Source organism: Sarcophilus harrisii, chromosome 2, assembly GCF_902635505.1.
Source record: "Sarcophilus harrisii chromosome 2, mSarHar1.11, whole genome shotgun sequence".
Classification (NCBI taxonomy): domain Eukaryota; kingdom Metazoa; phylum Chordata; class Mammalia; order Dasyuromorphia; family Dasyuridae; genus Sarcophilus; species Sarcophilus harrisii.
Window position 1 is genome coordinate 660,314,246 of NC_045427.1, and position 24,478 is coordinate 660,338,723.

A 24,478-nucleotide genomic window follows, 5' to 3' on the forward strand; every position below is an offset into this window, starting at 1 on the left:
AAAGTTGGCTTCGGGCCTGGTTGTAAAATTTGGGAGAGAAACATATAAATCTAAGATCAAGAAAGAACAAATTTTGAAGCATAAAAGACAGCTGGGGTCAAGATTTAAGCTCTCACCTAGTTGAGTATCCTGCCCTAGCTTCCACATGAACATGGTTACCATGATGCTACAAGGGAGAAAGGCCAGTCATTCCCCTCCCCTTCCCCAGGGAATCTTAAAAGTACATTAACACAACCTGATGAACTGAATAAGAAGAAACAGAGCCAATTGCTGACTTTCCTGTCGATAAATGCAGCACGTTGTTCTTCTGTCACTGTTATAGGCTGGGAAAAGACCACAGATAGTTTGCCACATTATACTAAAATGTTCAATCTTTTCAGCACTTGTCACTAAAGAGTTGGAAGCAAGCTCTGGAGTCTTCATGTGACTGACCAGAAATGTCAAGGAATTGCATCATGCTTCATGGAATAATTCTTGTTACACTAAGAACAGTACAGTTCAAGTCCAATGTAAATATCCAGTCATTCTAAAAGATAACACAGAAGTCATACAATGCAAATTTCATTCTAATACCATGTAACTGAAACCCCATTACAACAAATCCCAAGAATCAGTATTTCCAAAGTAAAAAATTGATACGCCCAAGCCTTCAGCTTCCAATTGAAATCCACAGTTGGTTGGTTGTTATTTTTTGTTCTCAAGGAGGATCAAAATGACATCACTATGTTGGAATCAGTCCCAGGTTATCCGATTGTGGCTCATCAGACCACTACAAACTCGGAATGCTCCGCTGCAGGTTAGACATGGACCGTGTGAACATTTGAGGTGCTTCTCTTAACGTTTGTGCATCTCATGTTTCTTCTAGACTAATCCAATTCTACTTTGCTCGTAGAGCACAGCTTTTCCTCTGATGATGGAAGGCCATACTGGGTGGTCCGACGTCAGCATCTCCCATGTAATGCACCGGTTCTAAAGTTGTTGAAATCTTGAGACTGTCCTTGTATCACTTTTTCTGACCATCTTAGGGCATTTGCCCTGTGTGAGTTCTCCATAAAATAAACTTTCTGGTAAGCTTTCAAATGCTGTAGCCAGCCCAGTGAAGCTGTGCTCCCTTTAGTAGAGTTGGAATATGTGACAATTTAGTTCAAGAAAGGACCTCAGTGTCTGGTACCTGATCCTGCCAGTTGATCTTCAGAATCTTCCTAAGAATTCAAATGGAAGCGATTCATTTTCCTGGCATGGCGCTGGTAGCCCGTCCACGTTTCACAGGCCTGGTACAGCCATGAGGTCAGCATAATAGCACTGTAGACCTTCAGTCTGGTAGTATCGAACACCTCTCCTCTCATAAACTTTCCTTTGGAGCCTCTCAAACACACCCTGAGTAGCTGTGGCAATGCATGGGTCAATCTTACTATCAATGTGGACATCCTTGGAAAGCATATTTCTGAGGTAAGAGAACTTATCTACTTAACATTCAGAACTTCTCCATTTGCTGTAACTGGTTCCACATACGGATGGCGTGGTGCTGGCTGATGGAGGACCTGGGTTTTCTTGGTGTTAATTGTTAGGCCAAAATGAGCACAAGCAGCGGAGAACAGATCCATACTTTGTTGCATCTCAGCTTTGGCGGCTGCATTGAGTGCACAATCATATGCAAACAGAAAATCATGCGCCCACATTCCCTCCATTTTAGTTTTAGTCTGTAGCCTTTTTCAGGTTGAAGAATGTACCATCAGTGCAGAAGCGGGCTTTTATTCCAGGTTTGTTCTCACTGAAGGGGTTTGACAACATGGCTGAAAGCATGATGCTAAAAAGCATGGGGGCAAGCACACGGCCTTGTTGCACTCCACTGGTGACTGGGAAAATTTGAGAGCATTGCCCGTTGTCTAGAGCCTGGGTAAGCACCCATCATGACATTAACATTCTATGCTATGAACTTTTCTGGGCAACCAAATTTTGACAATTTCCCAGAAACCCTCACTGACAGTCTCAAAGGCCTTGGTCGGATCTACAAGTGTTGTATCCAGATGCTGTTCTGTTCCTAGCCTTTCTCCTGGAGTGGTCAGGCAGTGAGTACCATGTTGATTGTAGAGGGTAGAAACTCCTGAGTCGTTGCACTGAGGTCAGTTGGAGCACTTAAGGCTAATTAGCGATTGGCCAATATTCTATGGGCACGTGCTTGGGGAATGACCCTTCCCACTATCCTGTGCTGGCTCGATAATTGGTGCATACAGAGAATTGTAGGAGGGGCTAGGTGGTGGAGTAAGACAAGCCAGGGTCACTTTAGCGATAGAAGAGGGAGAAGGAAGGTTGTGGAGATTCTGCTTCCATCCAATCCAATCCTTCCTTTGAAGACCATGAACAAAGACTAAGGACTTTTGCTTATCCTGACTCCGCCTGATTCTAAGGTATCCAGGGTGCTATTAGCACCATCACACTTGACTATTCCTTGGTCCCTTTTGAAGCCACACTGGCTCTTAGAAGGATGTAAGGATCAGCCTAGGAAGGCCGATTCTGGCAAGACACTCTATTCCCTTTAATTTTATAGAGATGGACAATGGAGGCATCTTTGAACTTCTGGGACAGAACTTCTTGTCACAATTTCAATCAGCTTTTAATGAACAGTGGACCTCCCACCTTATTCATTTCAGCTGGAATAGAATCAGCTCCCAGTGCTTTGCCACACTAAAGTAACCTAATGGCATTCAAAACTTCTTCAGTTGGAACTTCAGCTAGGGAGTAATTGATTTCAACTTGAAGTAAATGGTCAATAGCTTCAGCCTTTAATAATGATCTTTTGAGAACACTAGGGAAATGTTCAGCCCAGCTCTTGAGGATTATGCCCATACCACTAATCAATGAGGCACTAAGTAGTTGAGATGCACCATAAGTCTTTGGTACACAAATTGCTGCCAGTGCATCATAAAAATGTTTTGGATTGTTACTATCAGTAGAAAACTTAATTTCATCTGCCCTTTTACTGAGCCAAGAGTCTTGCATCATCTCTTGATCATAGTTTTGATGGAGCTGCCTTTTTAGAGATTTATAAACTATCCTGCTGGCATATCCTGTTGAGTTCTCGCTTTTCATTTAGCAGCTTCTGAATTTTCCCATCATTTTCATCAAACCAGTCTTGATATTTGCTTAAGTTCTGTCCCAAATGAGCAAATGCAGTGCTGTACACCAGATCTCTGAAAGCTGCCCATTCCTTTTCTGTTCCATTGTTACCAGCTGGGTGTGGACTCAACTTAACTCTCCAAGTTGGCACCAAAGTGTTCCCTCTCAGAGAAGTGCTCTAATGTGTTGACATTAATTCTTCTAGTAGTCTTTTTGCCTTGGGCCACTGCTTTTATTGAATGCAAATATTGAACTCATTTGTCCTTTGTTCTGGAAGAGGACCATGACACAGGGAAGTGATGCCATGATATGCAAGTGAGTTGGATTTAAGTGAGGGAGGGCTTGTACAAGGTCACCTGCCTCCCCTTCCCCTCCAGAGTCATCTGAGTTCATCAGTAAGATATAGATCAAGATGAGTGGAGATGGCCCTCATTCAACTTGGAAAAGATAAGTCTATAAACAGTCCAGCACTCTACACTATCCATTGCCTTCCATCACTCTCACATCCTATTTATCTCTTCTCTTTTATAATCATAGTCTATCATGTTTACAGCCAATGCAAGGGTGCATCCATGAAGTATTATTGAGTTTAGCTAAATGGAATACAGTGTTGGTGATGAGAAAATCCTGAGATGTGCAAATGTTCAATAATAAATTGCCATTACTATTGCTATTTCCAACCCCATTCCTCCCAGGGACATCCTGTCATGTCTGGTAATCCGAGTCTACTCTAGCATTCTAGTCACTCAGAATGATAAGCTTGTCCTCTTTTGGAACATTAATAAGGGTTAGGGCATAAATTTTGTTTGACCTCACCAAGGTTTGTCATGGTGGAAGTATAAGTGCTGATGATGGTGATGTGGCATTTCCCTGCAAGTGACAGTCACATTATCATGAACCTGTCATCTCCTTTTGGAAGGCATGTGAGCATTTGTTTATTAGATTAGTGTTGCCTGCAAAACCTATACCATCTTCATGACACTCTTTTCCACTGCAGTAACTCCAGAAAAAATGTGTTTCCAGCTTCTTTTTTCAGTAAGCTGGCCTTTATTTACCAGCCTTGTTTCACCAAGGGCTGCTATTTGGATGCAATACTATTGAATTCTCTTGCACAGGGGCCGTTTTCTTTCAGGTTTACTGGATTTTGTGTTGTTTATATGCACGTTCCAGGTACCAATGGGGAGCATAATCAATTTTGCAGAAGTTTTTGTACATTTTTTAGTGTTTCAGCTGCAGGGAGGATCCCTGCCTGCCTCAGTAATCAGACCAGGAGTGGATAAGCAGAAAATGTTTAGGGTGTCTTTTCTAGGTACCCTTTGTCAAATACGGAGGTGAGCAGTATAATCCTTCAAAGGCTGCTCAAACACTCAAGGAACTGCCAAATCCCACCACTACTTCCAGTGAGATGACCCACTGGCCTGGGTCCCCCATGCGCAAGGTTGCAACCACAGCTCCAGTGTATTGCACCGCTGCTTCATCACTCACCCATTGCCACGGGACTTTTGAGGGTAGAAATGGTAAAATAGTACGCTGCTATCTTTTGATTGGATTTAAGTGAGGCAGAGTTGCTTTAAGTTGTAAATCTTACTCTCCCCTCCAGAGTCATCACTGTCCAGTAGCAGGACAGTCAAAATTACTGGTGATGACTCAAAATGCAATAGATGTCTTTGATGTCTAACCAAGCTCTAAGGGTTCCACAATAATTGCTTCACCTGCCTTCGTGGTAGTTGGAACAAATTGTCCTCATCTGCCAAGGGATGTCTTTACATGCTGGGGGTAGACACCTCCTAACTCACCACAGGGTTTGAGGCCTTCAGTCTGGCTTAGCCTGTCTGCCAAAATGATTTACTGAAGAGTGACTGCTACAACTTTTTGGAGCCATAGGGGACAGTTAAGTGGAACAGCTGAACATACCTAGTCATGTCCCCAATGAGGTTCATTATCAAACCCAGTGTCTGTCCAAAACCCATCATTTACAAATTTAACTGCTTCAATGAATTTCTGATCTCCCTGACATGGGCATGCCCTCCAAAAGTGCAGATCACAGCTTATCCATCCCTTCTCATCATATGGGACTTTGGTTATATCTTCCTACAAATCTTCCATCTATTTCAATTCAATGTGTTGTCAGCCTTTCCCTAGGTTCCTCAATAAATAATGCATACATAACAACAAAGCACAGCCTCTCTATTGATTGGGTCAGGTCCTTGTCATGTGACAAACCCTCTTTATTATCTTACATCTCTCCAATGGCATCTGTGATACTATTTTCCATAAACAATTCCTTTTAAAATTTATTGATGTATTTTTGTTTTTATATTATATTCATTTTCCAATGTATTGTTCCCCATCTTCACCGGAAGGCAATCTCAAATAACAAAGACTAAAAACATGGGGGGAATTGTTTAGAAAAACTAACAAATCTATCCAAAAAAAGCCTGAAATTATAGTTTCTCTCACCCCCTACAACCCAACCACACAAAAGTAGAGAGACGCTTTCAAATATCTCTTTTTTGTGGGTAAGGAATGATCATTATCATTTCAAAGCATTCAATTTCAATTAATTTTTGTTCTTTCCCATTTGCATTGTGGTAGTAGTTTAGTAGTTTCAGACATTTCTGACTCTTTGTGAGCCCCATCTGAGAGTTTTTGGTAAAAATACTGGAGTGGTTTGCCCTTTCTTTTTCCAGTTCATTTTTTGTTGATGAGGAAACTGAACCAAACATGGTCAAATGACTTGCCCAGGTTCACTTAGCTAGTGTCAAAGGGTAAATTTGAACTCAGATCTTCCTGACTCCAGGCCTGGTACTTTATCTATTGTGCCCTGTATTATGGTTGTTATTGTGTACAATTTTCCTGATTATGCTTAATTTCCTTTTTATCATTTCATATAAGTTTTCTAATGATTCTCTTTATTCCTCATACCCATCTTGTCTCACACCAAAATCATATTCCATTCCATTCATTCGTGGACCAGGATTTTGTTGGCCATTCACCAGAGATGGACATCTACTATTAGTTCTCTATTATGACCAAAAATGATGTGATGAAGAGTTTCATGTGGATATATAGTCTTTGTTTTTATTATTAACTTTCTTGAGGCATATACATAGCAATGAAATCTCTGGGTCAGAATAAGGATGTTTTAGTTAAGTTTTTTTATCATAATTTTTAATGTTTATTTAGATTTTATCCCAAAAGGATAAAATCCACTCCTTGAAATTACACAGGATAAAATAGAAGCACCTCATTGTTTCAACACTGCAAAATCAAGAAAAAAATGCACAAACACAATAAATGGACTCAAAATTATTTTACCTATTTCCTAGTGTATTGTATTTAGATTAGTGTAAATCAGATTCTAACAGATTTCAGAGGTGAAGAAATCAGTTTTGTATTTCAATTTGAACTATAATAAATGAGGAATTTTGTTCTGGCCCCTTTTGCAACTTCTTCAGTATCTGTATCTTGTGTTCTTCATCTTTTGAAGAAAACATTGTAAGGCTGCTGCCTTTTGGGGCGTGGATGAGGATCAAGAGCTTCCTTAACACATCCTCTGTCCCCACATGTTTGAGTTGGAGGAAACCCAACTTCCCAGAAATTTTCAGGTGTGTTGGGAGGAATATAGTAGAAATGGTGTCTTGAAAAAAAAGGCTAGTTTCTTTTCTCTTTCTTCTTCTGGAATATCTTCATAATGAATTTCACATCCTTTATTTGTATGTCTGAGCCATTTTCTCCGCTCTTCTTCCTTCCATACCTCTTCAATGTGATAGGAATTTTGCAACATGGTCTTTTATCATCTTTAAAATAAAGACTCCCCAAATGCTTTTTTTTGATATATCAGGTCTTCATGACTGCTTAGTTTCTTTGTAGCAACTGATAAATCTTCATCTTCTACTTAAAGAGATTTTCTTCTGGTTCACACAGTAGAGAATCATCTGTCAAATAAACTTATATTCTTCATGTTGGCAGATTAAACAGTTCTGATAAGTGAGCATTCACTTTTCTTTCTCATTTTGGACTTTTCTCCCTCTTCTGCTCCTGCTTCTTAATTTTTAAAAGCATAGCTTCACTAATCAACATACAATCCATGCCCATAGTCTCACCTCCTAATCTTGACTATCCTCCTTTACATCTATTACAGTAATATCCGTTTTATATTGAGAAATATCTACTGCTGAAACTACAGCTCTTCACTGGATACTTTCTAAGGATGATTTATCCTGATTATCTTGTAAAGAGATAATTTGTAGAATTTGTGTTTTAGTTATGCTACAAGGATTTAAGTGAAGACCCGGGGCAAGTTCGTGTTGTTTATGTTTCATCCTGCCTTTCATTTTTTTTTATTGGCTCATAACCAATAGTAACTTTCAGGCCATCAAAAAGACACTGAGCAGAAGTAGAGAGATTTTGAAGGTAGGATTTTCTTTTATTTGTAGCTGTATTTTTTCTTAAATCGGGATGATTTATTGTGGAACATAACAATGTATTCCTGGAAACAGTTTTTCTTATGACCTCTACTTTAATGTAGCTCCCATTTAAGTTTGTGTCACAAAAGGAAGATCCTTTGTAATGTGTTTGAAAGCATCATGAGAAGCCATTTGCCTAAATTAGTTTTTATAAATCTTGTTTCCTTGGGTTTTATTTCCATGAGGGTAGTTAACTGAAAATCGATCAGGTTAAGGTTTTATCCATTACCAAGTCTCCATTGATTGATTGATGAGTACCCCTTTATGAAAATAGGTTTGAGGGCAATATTCACTTTCTTCTTCAGCCTTCCTTTTGAAAGCTTCTTTGCTTCCCAGTAGTTTCCATGGCACAAACCCCCCTTTTTTCTTTTATCTTGTGAATTATCGGTCTCAACCTGTGTAATGAATTCATTTATATTCTTTCTCACAAGCATTTGCTTAATGCAAGAATAGTGATCAATAACGGTGCTTGTTTGAAAAACAAGATGAATGCATGTAACAAGACTAGTGTTTTTTTCATATATCGATGTAGTTTTCTGTGGTCTGCAATTAGAAGTATTGCTGAGGACATGTAAGTTTTAAGATAGGCCTTTTTCCCAGACTCTAAAAGACAAAGAGACAAGGTCTTTTCAAGTCTAAGCCATTTTTCTTATTAGAATCAGTCCATAAAACAGGAGAAAATGCCTGAGCCATTCAGTCAACTTCTGACAGAATCCTTAGAGAGGAATCTGAAAATTTCAAACCATCATCTTTTTCTGTGGATTCCTGAAAGGATTATTTCTTTGGCACTGCTTCCCGTTTTTTAGTTCAGTTCTTCAGTGAGAGGATTCAAAGCACTTTGAGTGTCATATTCTTCTTGAACACCAAGTCAAGTGTTTCAGCAGCAACTACAGCAAAGTTAAAAGATGGTTTCTCGATGGGTTAATGGTTGGTATCTTGGATATTGGTCATAGTTGATAATGTTTGATCATAAGTATCTGCTATGAAAATTTCACTTTCATAGTGGTTTTGATGCACTTGACTTTAGATCTTTTGCTATTTCATTTGTACACAAAGTGTGCTTCAAATCAGTTATATGTTTGCTCTCTACATTGCACTCTATATGTAGGTTGTCCTTTCTTCATAGTCAGTTAAGTCCATGAAATGAGAAAGTCTATATGTGAATCAGGGAGGATTTCCTCCTTAGGCTTTGCTGCCTTATGCTGGTTCTTCTCAATTTTCTGATGTAATTGATGTGAAAGTTTTGGGGGTTTGTTTTCTTCTTGAAGGCATTCTTATAATTCATGAGTTCAGTGATAAGTTTAAGATTCTGTTATTGGAGGAAGAGCTAGGTAATGCAGTGGTTAGAGCACTGGCCCTGAATCAGGAGGACTTGGAGTTCAAATCAGTAATTAGATGCTTGACACTTACTACCTTTGTAATCCTGGGCAAATCAATTCCTCCTATTGCCTTAAAAAATTGTTGCCAGATATTTTCTTTTTTTGAGAATCCATGTGTTTTATTTTTTTAAAACATGGAAAAATATATGTAAATCCAATATAGACATACATATGTATATAATTATCTTGATTTACAAGGAAAATCATATCAAAAAGGAAAAATAACAAGAAATAAAATTCAAGCAAACAAAAACAAAAGAAGTGAAAATGCTATGTTGTGATCCACACTCAGGTCCCATAGTCCTCCCTTTGGGTGTAGATGGCTCTCTTTATCCCAAGATCATTGTAATTGGCCTGAATCATCTAGTTGAGAAGACCTACAGGCATCAGAATCGATCATCATATAATCTTGTTTCCATGTACAATGATCCGGTTCTGCTCATTTCACTCAGCATCAGTTCCTATAAGTCTCTCTGCTCTCTGAAATCATCCTGCTGGTCATTTCTTATAGAACAATATTATTCCATAACATTCATATACCACAACTTATTCAGCCGTTCCCAACTGATGGGCATCCACTCAGTTTCCAGTTTCTGGCCACTACAAAAAAGGCTGCCACAAACACATGTAAGTCCCTTTCCCTCCTTTAAGATCTCTTTGGGATATAGGCCCAGTAGAAACACTGCTGGATTAAAGGGTATGCACAATTTGATAACTTTTTGAGCCCAGTTTTAAATTGCGCTCCAGAATAGTTGCATCTGTTCACAGTTCCATCAACAATGTATCGGTTTTCCCACAACCCCTTCAACATTCATCATTATCTTTTCCTGTCATCTTGGCCAATCTGAGAGGTGTGTAGTGGTACCTCAGAGTTGTCTTAATTTGCATTTCTCTGATCAATAGTGATTTAGAACATCTTTTCATATGACTAGAGATGGTTTCAATTTCTTTATCTGAAAATTGTCTGTTCGTATTCTTTGACCATTTATCAGTCGGAGAATTTGCCAGATATTTTCGAACTCCTCCTGTCTATTCCTCTTCAGTTATTAACACAACAGTCACATAGCCCTGCTCTTAACGATATCTGAAAACTTTAATGGTGTCACAAAGGACTCTGTTGCTTTCTCACTTGTTGATTTTTGATTAACAAAATACTAAAAGTCTTCCAGTTTTTGTGCACCTAAAATCCATTCCTTTTTCAGCTTGATTATTTTGATCTGTAAGGCTTGTATTTATTTCAAGGCCTTAGCTCTAAAAGGCCAAGGTCTCCCACTGCATCTGGGGCCATCTTGCCAAGGTCCCAGATGCTCCCGAGGAAAGGAAAGCAGGCTGGTGATTTTGTGCAGCCCTTTCTTGGCCCCCGATTCACTTGTACGTCATGGAATCACCTCCCTGATGTCCCTGATGTCCTTCCACAACAAAGGAGAAACAACAGTAACCTTGGTCAGGACTCGCCTTCAGGTTTGTGCCGAGAGCTTAAAAACCGCAGTTTCTGTGGAAATGCCGGAGCAGCGCTCCTGCTGTTGGCAACGTCCGCCTCGCTCTCTCCGGTCCCAGGGCTCGCACCTGGCAGTCACATTACACGGTTAGGACGTTGTTGAGGAAGAGGTTGAAGACTGTTGGGAGACCCCAGCGCGCGCTGCTGGGGGGAAGGAGAGAGGGTCTCTCGGCCCCACCGGAAGTGAGGGAAGTCGGGACAAGAGGGACCGAGAGATCCGGGGTCCTGCCAGGCAGCCGGACTCCACGCAAAAGCTCTGGGTTCCTGCAGAACCGAGGAGCCTCTCAGTAAAGGAGGAGAACCGGTCCATCTGGGGCTGGGGAGCGGTGGCAGGGAGTGAGCCGTGGGCTTTCAACACTCCGGCACTCTCACCACTCCCGTGCTCTCCTGCATCCGAGCGGGGTCTTGGGGCACCTCACTTTTGCCAGGAGGGAAAGAGGGGGGGGGATAGATTAGTTTTTTTTTGCTTTTTTATTTACAAAACATAAAGAAAAATCAGAGAAAGAGGATGAGAATGTCCATTCTCCCTATTATTAGTTTGTTTTTTTTCAGTTTTTTCTTGATCTGATTTTTCTTGTGCAGCAAGGTAATGGAACGAAAATGTCTACATATATCGGATTTAACCTGCATTTTAACATATTTAATGTGTATTGGAATCTCTGCCAGCTAGGGGAGGGGTTGGGGGGAGGAGGGGAAATTTGGAACAGAAGATTTTGCAAGGGTCAATGTTGAAAAAATGACCCATGCATATGTTTTGTAAATAAAAAGTTTTAATAAAAAAAAAGAAAACAAGAAAGTATACAAGAGACAGTCAATAGCTTGGAAAAGGAAGGCAATTCCTTAAAAAATACAATTTCCCAAATGAAAAAAAAAATCCATTGATGAAAAACAACACCTTAGAAAAGTAGAATTGATCAAATGGAAACACATACAAAAGCTAACTGAAGAAAGTCACACATTAAAAACTAGAAAGGAGCAAATGGAAGCCAATGACTCCATGAGATATCAAGAAGAGTCAAACAAACAAGTTCTTTTTTTTTTTTTTAATTTAATAGCCTTTTATTTACAGGATATATACATGGGTAACTTTACAGCATTAAAATTCCAAACCCTTGTTCAATTTTTCATCTTCCCCCCCCCCCTAGATGGGGTGACCAGAGATGTTAAATATATTAAAATATAAGAAAAATAATATACCCGACCAAACGTTATTTTGTTTTAGAAAAGAAATCAGACTCAAATATTTGTAAATTAGCTTGTGAAGGAAACAAAATGAGGGGAAAACATAGGGATTGGGAATTCAATTTGGTTTTAGTATCTCCCAGAGTTCTTTTTCTGGGCATAGCTGGTTCAGTTCTTCGTCCATTAAATTATTTGGGTCCGTTGTGGGATGGATCCATCGAACTGGTACATATAGTTTGTTGTTGAAGAATAATCTTGGTCCTGCCTATTTCCCAGCATCGTTCCCAAAGTCTTCCGGTTTTGAAATTATCCTGTTGGCTTTTCAGAACATAATATTCCAAATTTTCAAAACAATTTATTCAGCATTCTCCAACTGATGGACTATTCAGTTTCCAGTTTTTAGCCAACAAAAAAAATTCTCACACACAGGTCCCTTTCCCTTTTTATAATTTCCTTTTGGGATATAACGTAGTAACACTGTTGGACAAAGGGTAGAAAATTTGATAACTTTTTGCCTTTTTTGCGCTCCAGAATAGTTGCATCTGTTCACAGTTCCATCAACAATGTATCGGTTTTCCCACAACCCCTTCAACATTCATCATTATCTTTTCCTGTCATCTTGGCCAATCTGAGAGGTGTGTAGTGGTACCTCAGAGTTGTCTTAATTTGCATTTCTCTGATCAATAGTGATTTAGAACATCTTTTCATATGACTAGAGATGGTTTCAATTTCTTTATCTGAAAATTGTCTGTTCGTATTCTTTGACCATTTATCAGTCGGAGAATTTGCCAGATATTTTCGAACTCCTCCTGTCTATTCCTCTTCAGTTATTAACACAACAGTCACATAGCCCTGCTCTTAACGATATCTGAAAACTTTAATGGTGTCACAAAGGACTCTGTTGCTTTCTCACTTGTTGATTTTTGATTAACAAAATACTAAAAGTCTTCCAGTTTTTGTGCACCTAAAATCCATTCCTTTTTCAGCTTGATTATTTTGATCTGTAAGGCTTGTATTTATTTCAAGGCCTTAGCTCTAAAAGGCCAAGGTCTCCCACTGCATCTGGGGCCATCTTGCCAAGGTCCCAGATGCTCCCGAGGAAAGGAAAGCAGGCTGGTGATTTTGTGCAGCCCTTTCTTGGCCCCCGATTCACTTGTACGTCATGGAATCACCTCCCTGATGTCCCTGATGTCCTTCCACAACAAAGGAGAAACAACAGTAACCTTGGTCAGGACTCGCCTTCAGGTTTGTGCCGAGAGCTTAAAAACCGCAGTTTCTGTGGAAATGCCGGAGCAGCGCTCCTGCTGTTGGCAACGTCCGCCTCGCTCTCTCCGGTCCCAGGGCTCGCACCTGGCAGTCACATTACACGGTTAGGACGTTGTTGAGGAAGAGGTTGAAGACTGTTGGGAGACCCCAGCGCGCGCTGCTGGGGGGAAGGAGAGAGGGTCTCTCGGCCCCACCGGAAGTGAGGGAAGTCGGGACAAGAGGGACCGAGAGATCCGGGGTCCTGCCAGGCAGCCGGACTCCACGCAAAAGCTCTGGGTTCCTGCAGAACCGAGGAGCCTCTCAGTAAAGGAGGAGAACCGGTCCATCTGGGGCTGGGGAGCGGTGGCAGGGAGTGAGCCGTGGGCTTTCAACACTCCGGCACTCTCACCACTCCCGTGCTCTCCTGCATCCGAGCCGGGGGTCTTGGGGCAGCCCTCACTTTTGCCAGGGAGGGAAAGAGGAAAGAAAGGGGGGGGACTAGATTAGTCTTTTTTAAAAAGCTTTTTATTTACAAAACATATGCAAGAAAAATCAGATTGGAAAGATCGGATGAGAATGCTACCATTCTCACTCTATTATTAGTTTGCATTTTGTTTTCTTTCTCAGTTTTTCTTCTTGATCTGATTTTTCTTGTGCAGCAAGGTAATGGTACGAAAATGTCTACATATATCGGATTTAACCTGCATTTTAACATATTTAATGTGTATTGGAATCTCTGCCAGCTAGGGGAGGGGTTGGGGGGAGGAGGGGAAATTTGGAACAGAAGATTTTGCAAGGGTCAATGTTGAAAAAATGACCCATGCATATGTTTTGTAAATAAAAAGTTTTAATAAAAAAAAAGAAAACAAGAAAGTATACAAGAGACAGTCAATAGCTTGGAAAAGGAAGGCAATTCCTTAAAAAATACAATTTCCCAAATGAAAAAAAAAATCCATTGATGAAAAACAACACCTTAGAAAAGTAGAATTGATCAAATGGAAACACATACAAAAGCTAACTGAAGAAAGTCACACATTAAAAACTAGAAAGGAGCAAATGGAAGCCAATGACTCCATGAGATATCAAGAAGAGTCAAACAAACAAGTTCTTTTTTTTTTTTTTAATTTAATAGCCTTTTATTTACAGGATATATACATGGGTAACTTTACAGCATTAACAATTGCCAAACCTCTTGTTCCAATTTTTCACCTCTTACCCCCCCCCACCCCTCCCCTAGATGGCAGGATGACCAGTAGATGTTAAATATATTAAAATATAAATTAGATACACAATAAGTATACCCGACCAAAACGTTATTTTGCTTGTACAAAAAGAATCAGACTCTGAATTATTGTACAATTAGCTTGTGAAGGAAATCAAAAATGCAGGTGTGCATAAATATAGGGATTGGGAATTCAATGTAATGGTTTTTAGTCATCTCCCAGAGTTCTTTTTCTGGGCATAGCTAGTTCAGTTCATTACTGCTCCATTAGAAATGATTTGGTTGATCTCGTTGCTGAGGATGGCCTGATCCATCAGAACTGGTCATCATCTAGTATTGTTGTTGAAGTATATAATGATCTCCTGGTCCTGCTCATTTCACTCAGCATCAGTTCGTGTAAGTCTCTCCAGGCCTTTCTGAAATCATCCTGTTGGTCATTTCTTACAGAACAGTAATATTCCATAATATTCATATACCACAATTTATTCAGCCATTCTCCAACTGATGGACATCCATTCAGTTTCCAGTTTCTAGCCACTACAAAAAGGGCTGCCACAAACATTCGTGCACATACAGGTCCCTTTCCCTTCTTTATAATCTCTTTGGGATATAATCCCAGTAGTAACACTGCTGGATCAAAGGGGATGCACAGTTTGATAACTTTTTGAGCATAGTTCCAAACTACTCTCCAAAATGGTTGGATTCGTTCACAACTCCACCAACAATGCATCAATGTCCCAGTTTTCCCGCATCCCCTCCAACAATCATCATTATTTTTTCCTGTCATCTTAGCCAATCTGACAGGTGTGTAGTGGTATCTTAGAGTTGTCTTAATTTGCATTTCTCTGATTAATAATGACTTGGAGCATCTTTTCATATGACTAGAAATAGTTTCAATTTCTTCATCTGAGAATTGTCTGTTCATATCCTTTGACCATTTTTCAATTGGAGAATGGCTGAAACAAACAAGTTCTTTTGGAACCTATGGATTTCTATAATATGAGAGTTACAAGAACCCTTAGAAATATCGCTTAAATTGACCCGATTTTGCATAAACAATAAAGGTAGCATACAGTTTGATAATTCTTAATGGTCTTTTTGTTATATTTTTTTTCAATAACAAAGAAGTCAAGAGTTTTGCTTTTATTTCCCCTTTCTCTATTGGTATCTTCTATTCTTTTAATTACCTTATATGTGTCTCATGGCCTCAAAATTGTTTTGACTCCCATACAGATCTATGGAAGAATACATCCTTGTTCTAATCTGATTGCTTTTCCAATCTTTAGTAATACTTTTACTTCCTCTATAGGCATATCTAGCACCATGATTTTAGAATCCAGGTCTGATAGTTCTACTAACATAAATGAAGAAAACAGTGTAAAAAACAAAAATAAAAATAAATAAACGAAAACACTTTGTTGTGGTCCATACTCAGTTCCCACAGTCCTGTCTCTTCATCACTGAACAATTAGAACTGGTTTGAATCATCTCATTGTTGAGGAGAGCTATGTCCATCAGAATTGATCATCATATAATCTTGTTGCCATTGAAGGATGGTTTGAATTCTTATAATTTTGAATCAATCCTCTATATATTATAGAAATGAGGCCTTTATCAGAACCTTTGACTGTAAAAATGTTTTCCCAGTTTATTGCTTCCCTTCTAATCTTGTCTGCACTAATTTTATTTGTACAAAAACTTTTTAACTTAATATAATCAAAATTATCTATCTGGTGTTCAGTTATGAGTTCTAGTTCTTCTTTGGACACCAATTCCTTCCTTCTCCACAGATCTGAGAGGTAAACTGTCTTATGTTCCTCTAATTTGCTTATATTATCACTCTTTATGTCTAAATCATGAACCCCATTCAGATCTTATCTTGGTATGTGGTATTAGGTGTGGGTCAAGCCCTAATTTCTTCTATAACTAGGTTAGTATATTTAAAAATTCCAAATTGCTTAAAAGAATGATAGGACATGTTGTAGCCTCTACCAACTGATGGGTTGGTTTTATAGGAAAAGTGAAAAATGTCTGCTTCAATGTGCCCTCAAGAGTTCATTAGTTCTCTCCCTGGAGGTGGATAGGATTTTTCATCGTTATCATCATCAAGTCACCTCCAGATTATTTTGAGGATTACTGTTTTATAATGCTATTTAAAATCTAGACTACCTTTTATTTTTTCACTGATTCTCTTGACATTCTTGACTTTTTGTCAAAATGAAGTTTGTTATTCCTTTTTCTAGCTCTGTAAATAATTGTTTGGTAGTTTGGTATAACCATGAATAAGTTAATTAAATTACATAGTGTAGTTTTTATTATATTAGCTTGGCCTATTCATGGAGGATTAATATTTTTCCAGTTGTTTTGATCTGTCTTTATTTGTGTGAAGGCTGTTTCATAATTGCCTTCATATAATCCCCGGTTTTGTCTTAGCAAGTAGACTGTCATATATCTTATATTGTCTGCAGTTATTTTAATAGAATTTCTCTTTCTATCTCTTTCTGCTTGGTCTTATTAGTAGTATATAAAAATGTTGATGATTTATGTGGGTTTATTTTATATCCTGCAAATTTGCCAAAGTTGTTCATCTAGTTTTATTTAGTTGATTCTTTTGGTTTGTCTAAATATATGGTATGACCATACCATCTGCAAAGAGTGATTATCATTTTGTTTCTTTAATTCCTACTTTATTCCTTTTTTTCTTGTCTCATTGTGATAGCTAGCATTGTTGATACAATACTGAATAATACAATACTGAAAGAACTAGAACTCATACTTGGATAGTCTCATTTTAGTCTTGATCTTATTGGGAATGCTTCTAGCTTATCCCCATTGCACAATAGTACTTGCAGTGATTGATTTTAGCTAAATGCTACTTATTATTTTAAGAAAGATTTCTAGTGCTTTACACTAGAATGGGTCAGGGGTTTTAGGAATGGGTTTTATTTTGTCAAAGCCTTTGTCTGCATCTATCATTAGAATGTGGTTTTTGCTTTCTGTTTTAGAATGATCAGTTATTCTGATAGTTTTCTTAATATTGAATCAGCCTTGCGTTCCTTGTATAAATCCTATTTGGTCATAGTGTATGATCTTTGTGATATATTGTTGTAATCTTCTTGCTAGTGTTTTGTTTAAAACTTTGGCATCAACATTTAGTAGGAACTTGGTCTATAATTTGTTTTCTCTGTTTTTGCTCTTCCTGGTTTAGGTATCAAAACCATATAAAGAATGAAAGAAATAAAAGGAATTTGGTAGAACTAATTCTTTACCTATATTTATTTTTCTGAGATAGGGTTATTTAAGTATTTGATTTCCTCTTCAACCAATCTTTTCATATTTATTAAAATATAATTTCTTTTTTAATGGTGCTATTTGGTGCTTTGCATGACCAGTGTCTTCCAATTCTTTTTCTGAAGTTTTTTTTTTTTTTATGACACAGATGTGAAGCTCTTCTGTCATTGGCCCCTCCCATCTTTTCATCCTAAACTACATTCTCTGACATCTTTTTCACTGTTCTCCACTCTACCTGCAACTGCAATGAATTCTTCAAATTTTAAAGCACATGTTAATTTAATTTGGAATATCATATCTAGTTCTTTGTTGAACATTGTACCTCCTCAATCTCTAAAACACATGTTGATACATATTTTGTTGACATTCTTCTTTAGTAGTTTTTTTTAGAAGGGCTTTTCCAAAGTGCTGCAATTAAAGATTGACCCAGAGTTTCATGAAATTTGTTAGTCATTGCCTTTTGAGATTTGGTGAATTCAGCTCTACCAGTACCATTTTTTATGTCTTCAAAGGAAAACTGAATGCCATCTCTTCATTTAGTTGCCAGTTCTCTTTGCTTTATGGTTTCATTTTTATTGCGAATGCCATGATTAATATGATTCTGTTTTTCTAGGAAGATGTCCACTCATTAGTCAGGTAACAACTTGTTAATTTCTGGAGATAAGAAAACATGATTTTATGATTTTTATTTTCCTCTTTCCCGTTTCCCCCATCAATGTTTTTTACCATTCTGCCACTTCAGTGCTGAAGCTCTAAGTAATCGCACTGAATGGGATTGTCTTCTGTTTTCTTTTGCTTCATGGGTTGCCCTGGTCTGAGAAATCATTACCTCAACAAAAAATGGGAAAGTCTCAAGGAGGGGTGGATGTAGAGGTGAGGCTAATGAGTGAAACTGGGCTTGAGTTTTAAGGTGCCTATAGGGCAATGGTAGAACAAAAGCTTCAGAAAGGCATGGACTATATGTCTTGACATACCTAGTATCTAGCAGAGTGCCTGACATATTAGTAAATGCTTGTTTATTGATTGATCAGTAGGAAGTTCTAGCAGGCAACTAGTAATATGAGATTACAATTGAGAAAGTAGAATAAGACTGAGCATATAGGTTACAGATAATAATTAACCCAGAAGCATAGATGAGATGACCAAAAAAAAGCAAGAAAAAAAGTCTTCAAAAAAGAACTTAAAGAGTGTATAGAGAAAAGGTGACCCAGAACAGAATATGAAAGATATTGTGTTGTAAAAAAAATCAGGAAGCAGAAATTATCTCAAATAAATAAAAAAAAATTATTGTCATATACAGGAGCTAGAATGCTCTCATACAGGTAGCCTATGAGAAAAACTATAAAATTCTCTTAAATTGTCCCATTTTTTACATCCTCAGTCAAACAATGTGGTTTCTTCTCTTTACCAAACATTATTCCCCAGTTGACATAATATTGATCTAATTTTTTTTTCTTAGAACAGAGTAGAACCACTGTTTTTGAGACCATCTAGAGTTCTTTTGTATTTGTAATTCAGCAATTTTCACACCTACTTTATTTCTTTTTTATGTTTTATAATCTTGTGGGTCGTCATGAATTACTTTCCCTTATTATGATATTCTGTTATAGTTATACACATAAAATTTAACCCTTCAGTTTCTCAATTTGAAACTATTAATAGTCTCACAATTTTCTAACAATTCTCTAAGCAGTTCGTCTGACTAGAAATTATATTCTATTTGTAGAATAGGTAAGAGGTCCATAACACAGAGAGAATTAATAAAACAAGCAAAATCACAATAGGATGAATAAATAAATTCAGTGTGCTTTTAGCTTCAGGGGTGTCAAAGCCTTTGGCAGTCTCCATGATCTGTTCCTTCAGATGTCTGGTGAGTATCTCTTGCACATAAATCAGGCATTTGTGAATGGATAAGGAAAAGCTTGTGGAGGTATTTCCTTGACCTTTCTGGATTTCAGGTCACTTGTGGAGATGCTCGAGGTAAATTTGCTAAAGTTTCCTAGTTATAAAACTTGGCATCATTTAGTGAAAAACCTGACAGAATATAATCAGATTGGTCTTCCAAGAATTAATTCATATGACAAAAAATCAGTTCAGACCTTATGGAGCTGATAGGAAGAACATTAAAGTGGGCTACTCAGTAAGGTCTTATTTTTTAATCCATTGTAGAATTTCAGAGATGGTTGACTTTTGCAAAAACAAGATTCATTTTTTAAAATTACAGTTTTACCTAACATGGTTAGAGATTTGCTATAAAAAGAAGGATTTTGATTGTGACAGCACTGACACTTTTCTCCCAAGCATAAGGTTGTGACCTCTTACAGAGTCATTTATCATAAGTATAACAAGATAAAGCATCCTTAGTTCTATTAGATTTCAGATAAGAGTCAGGTTTTGTTTTGTTTTCTTTTGTTTGTAAGAGCCAATTATATAGCAAAGTTCTATATTATTCACAAAGTATAATACCCAGACTCAGAATTAACTAGGTGGGAAATATTCCTGCTCAAAAAGAAAGAAAGAATACAAAAGGAAACTAAGTCAAGAGGACTCTGCCATTATTTTGCTAGGCTGTTTATCTTATCCTTTCCAGGCACAAATCTGTAACAGGCCCAACCCTAACCCTAGCCTCAACCCTAATCTTAACCACCTATAACAGTTTTCAGATCATATGCCCTTTAAGCTGTTCATGGCATTTTCTTTGAATGATAGATTACTATGATTTCAGGTAATTCAGACTACTGTATCTGAACTCAAAACTCAGAAGAACACCAAATTGCAGTTCCAAAATTTTACCTCAATTTTTACCTCAAATATTTTACCGCAAATAATAAGTTTCACTAATCATAGCATAAAAAATCAAGACTCCTTTCTTTTTTGTTTCTTACTTAAAAATTCATCCTGAGGGGAAAAAACTAATCATTAGAATTTTTTTTTAAATCACATTGTAGAATTTCACATAGACAGTGAATGTATATAATATATGGCTATTTACTGTAAGTCTCCAGAGTAACAAATTTTCTTCTGTTAAACAAATAACATTTTTAAATTCACACCTCCCAACTCTATCAAGTTCCTGTTTGGGCGCCAAAATGTAATGTTCTCTGGTTCGGTTTTCTTAGTGGTCTTTGGGCAGCCTTCCTTCCAGTCAGAGTAATTACCACAAGTACAGCCAAATGTTAAAGTTCAAATCCTTTATTATCTCCTTCCTGATGCTGGGCAGTTTTCTGGAGAGCCTTTCAGACCAGTCTTGGTCTCAGTGGAAAAATGCAGGAGGAGATCCTGCCACCAGTGGCCTGACTGAAGAGCAAATGAATGGCTGTCCTTGGTTCCAAGAGCTTGAGCTCCCTCCTGTCTTCTCTGCCTTCTGAAAGCTTCCCTTCTGTGGCTCTCAGTCCCTGCTTATATGCTCCACACTGAGTATAAACCAATCATTATATCACTACAAAACCATTATTTGTTGTAAGATTAAATCAACCATATTGAACCATGCTAAACTAGATAACCATTGTCTCATCAATTCCTCTTAGTACCTTGTAAGCTTCCTTGTTTCAATTTCAGAATTCTAGCCCATAACATCTCCTGCTTTCTTTTGTTTTAGAACATAGGTGGTCATGACCTCCTTGACTTCTCAAGGAGGTGAGAACCCCAAAAAGGTGATCATGCCTTCCCTGATTTCTCAAAAAAGGGGTGAAAACACCATAAAAGGAGGTGATCACGTCCTTCCTGACATCTCAGGAAGGGAGATGAAAACACCAAAGGAAATGGGGAATCAAATGAGATTAGTGGGTTTCTGAAGGGCACTTGAAACAGGTATACATTATATCCATCAATATGGGAGTTATTACACATAATTACATAAGCACATAGCAATATAACTAACACAGGTTAGTAGCATTACAGTATTTAACATATTAATATATTATATTATATATTATTATATATATGTAATAGAATATAATATAAATACATTATATATTATAATGTAATATAATATGTTATATATTATAACATAATAATATTATATATTATAATATAATAATAATAATATATTAATCCCTTAAGGCAAAATAAAATTTTAAGAAAATTCTGTTGATGTTAATTTGGCTTAAGATGCAACTTCAATATTCACTATTCTGAGTATAATTCCCAAATTTTCATCATCACAGATGAGCATATAAATCATTTCTATATTCTAAGTTAAGTTTGTAAGTCCTCTCTTCACATTTTGGGAGTGATTGTTGTGATGAAAGAGGGGATTCCAAAATCTCAGTAAACCAATTCCTTATTTCCAAATTTCATAACATTTGGCAAGTTCTTTTTTTTTTAATTTAATAGCCTTTTATTTACAGGTTATATGCATGGGTAACTTTACAGCATTAACAATTGCCAAACCTCTTGTTCCAATTTTTCACCTCTTACCCCCCCCATCCCCTCCCCTAGATGGCAGGATGACCAGTAGATGTTAAATATATTAAAATATAAATTAGATACACAATAAGTATACATGACCAAAACGTTATTTTGATGTGCAAAAAGAATCAGACTCTGAAATATTGTACAATTAGATTGTGAAGGAAATCAAAGATGCAGGTGGGCATAAATATAGGGATTGGGAATTCAATGTAATGGTTTTTAGTCATCTCCCAGAGTTCTTTCTCTGGGTATAGCTAGTTCAGTTCATTACTGCTCCATTAGAAATGATTTGGTTGATCTCGTTGCTGAGGATGGCCAGGTCCATCAGAACTGGTCATCATATAGTATTGTTGTTGAAGTATAGAATGATCTCCTGGTCCTGCTCATTTCACTCAGCATCAGTTCGTGTAAGTCTCTCCAGGCCTTTCTGAAATCATCCTGCTGGTCATTTCTTACAGAACAGTACTATTCCATAATATTTATATACCACAATTTATTCAGCCATTCTCCAACTGATGGACATCCATTCAGTTTCCAGTTTCTAGCCACTACAAAAAGGGCTGCCACAAACATTCGTGCACATACAGGTCCCTTTCCCTTCTTTATAATCTCTTTGGGATATAATCCCAGTAGTAACACTGCTGGATCAAAGGGTATGCACAGTTTGATAACTTTTTGAGCATAGTTCCAAACTACTCTCCAAAATGGTTGGATTCGTTCACAACTCCACCAACAATGCATCAATGTCCCAGTTTTCCCGCATCCCCTCCAACAATCATCATTATTTTTTCCTGTCATCTTAGCCAATCTGACAGGTGTGTAGGGGTATCTTAGAGTTGTCTTAATTTGGCAAGTTCTTTTAAAGGGCAGATAAGAACCTGGGAAGTTTAAAGATGAGATTTTTACAAGGGTTTTTTTTTAACATACTTATTTCACATAATAAGTAATTATTCTTTTTAAAGCAAAATACATCTAATTAAGTATTTGATAGGTTTTAACATTATGACAATAGCTTCTAATAATGTAATTAATAGCATACTATCAAATGAAGTTAATTTCTAATGATACAATTGTATCATCCTCTTAACAGCATTTCTTAGACAACAGTTTCCAAATTTTCACTATACCACATAATTTAGAAATATGATCATAATAAACTCATGGTTTATAAAGACAACCAATGAACAGTCATAGAACATGAAGGCAAGAGATGACAGGGCAGAAGACAGTGTCCACTACAAAACTGAGCCTGTGAAGGGAGGAAAGCAAGCCTAGAGCAAGGATAGCGGTCTAGGCAAGGAGAGAAGGTGGAGGTGCTGGCTGTCACAGAGAAGGCAAAGGATAGGTATTGGTAGAGAGAAGCAGAGAGAAAGCTACCAGAATAGGAGCTTTAGACCAGACAGGAGAATTTCAAAGACTGAGATCATGGTGTGATGGATGTCAGTGATGGTGACCCACCACTTTGGTGGGTGGCTGAGGTGAAGTGAAGGTGAATGAATGTCCTGGGACATTCAAGTGAGTTGTTGAACTAGGAGGGGCAGATATTGAAAGAGATGTCAAAGAGAAGATTGCCCAATAAGACTCCCAAGTCTATTTTGAATGAACTGCTTTCTAATCACCTTTCTCCCAAAAATATCTTCTTGCACATTCCTGTACAAACAAAATAGGTTTTAAAAGTTTGATGCCAGGGCAGCTCGGTGGCTCAGTGGGTAGAGCACCAGCCCTGAAGTCAGGAGCATGTGAGTTCAAATGTGCATCATATACTTAACGCGTCCTAGCTGTGTGACCCTGGGCAAGTCACCTAACCCCAATTGCCTCAGGGGAAAAAATCTGATGCCAGAGTTTGGCATTCATTCCCATTACAATCTGTCTTGAATAGATAAGTGTACATCTGCTACATTCCCTATCGCTCTAGAGACTTTTTGCATGAACGTTTTGATGATCAAAGCGATTTATCTGGAGCATTCTGATCTATGTGTTTCTCTCCCTCTTCCCCACCAATAGAGTGACCGACTTCTGATCAAAGGCGGGAAGATAGTCAACGATGATCAGTCATTCTATGCTGACGTGTATTTGGAGGATGGCTTGATAAAGTAAGTTTCTATGAAAACCTGTTTGCTTTTCAACCAAAGTAATTAAAAGAAAATCTCTCATCCCCATCCCCTGCATAATTTTTTTGGTCACTGGGCCAGTGATCTATCTATACATCCAAAGTTTGGGAAAGATGCCAGAGGTTTGCAGGCTTGGTTCAAATGGCTAAAAGGAAGATACCAAAAGTCCATTTTCCTGGTGAATGAAAAAAGCTGTCTGGGCTCCTGCTTAGGGAGGAAGCAGCAGAATTCAGTAGATTTGGAGACAGAAGAAACGTAAATTTAGCCCTGATATGAACAAGTCATTGAATTTCTATGTGCATCCATAAGGAGTAAGTGAAAACAGAAAACAGAGACAGAAAGAGAGACAGACAAGAGAGAGACAAAGAGAAAGACAACAAAGACAGACAGATGTAAAGCACTTAAATATCTAGGGAAAGTCAGTTCAATCACTCAGTTTAACAAGCATTTATTATGCCCTTACCCGTGGGTACTCTGACCAAAAAAAAATAATTAGTTTTGATTTGCTGAAACCTCCCAAGATATCTGGGGGTTCATGGGCTTTTTCAAGG

The 24,478-nt window shown here is 37.8% G+C and overlaps 1 protein-coding gene across 2 annotated transcripts in view; it reads left to right on the forward strand.

The window, feature by feature from the left end:
• The window catches only part of DPYSL4 (dihydropyrimidinase like 4), a 78,989-nt gene that overhangs the window by 8,300 nt on the left and 46,211 nt on the right, over nt 1-24,478 (forward strand). For both annotated transcript variants that reach the window (XM_031957064.1, XM_031957065.1), the window contains exon 2: nt 23,821-23,909. In XM_031957064.1, the coding sequence (XP_031812924.1) occupies nt 23,821-23,909 (89 nt within the window). The remainder of the gene's footprint in view (nt 1-23,820; nt 23,910-24,478) is intronic.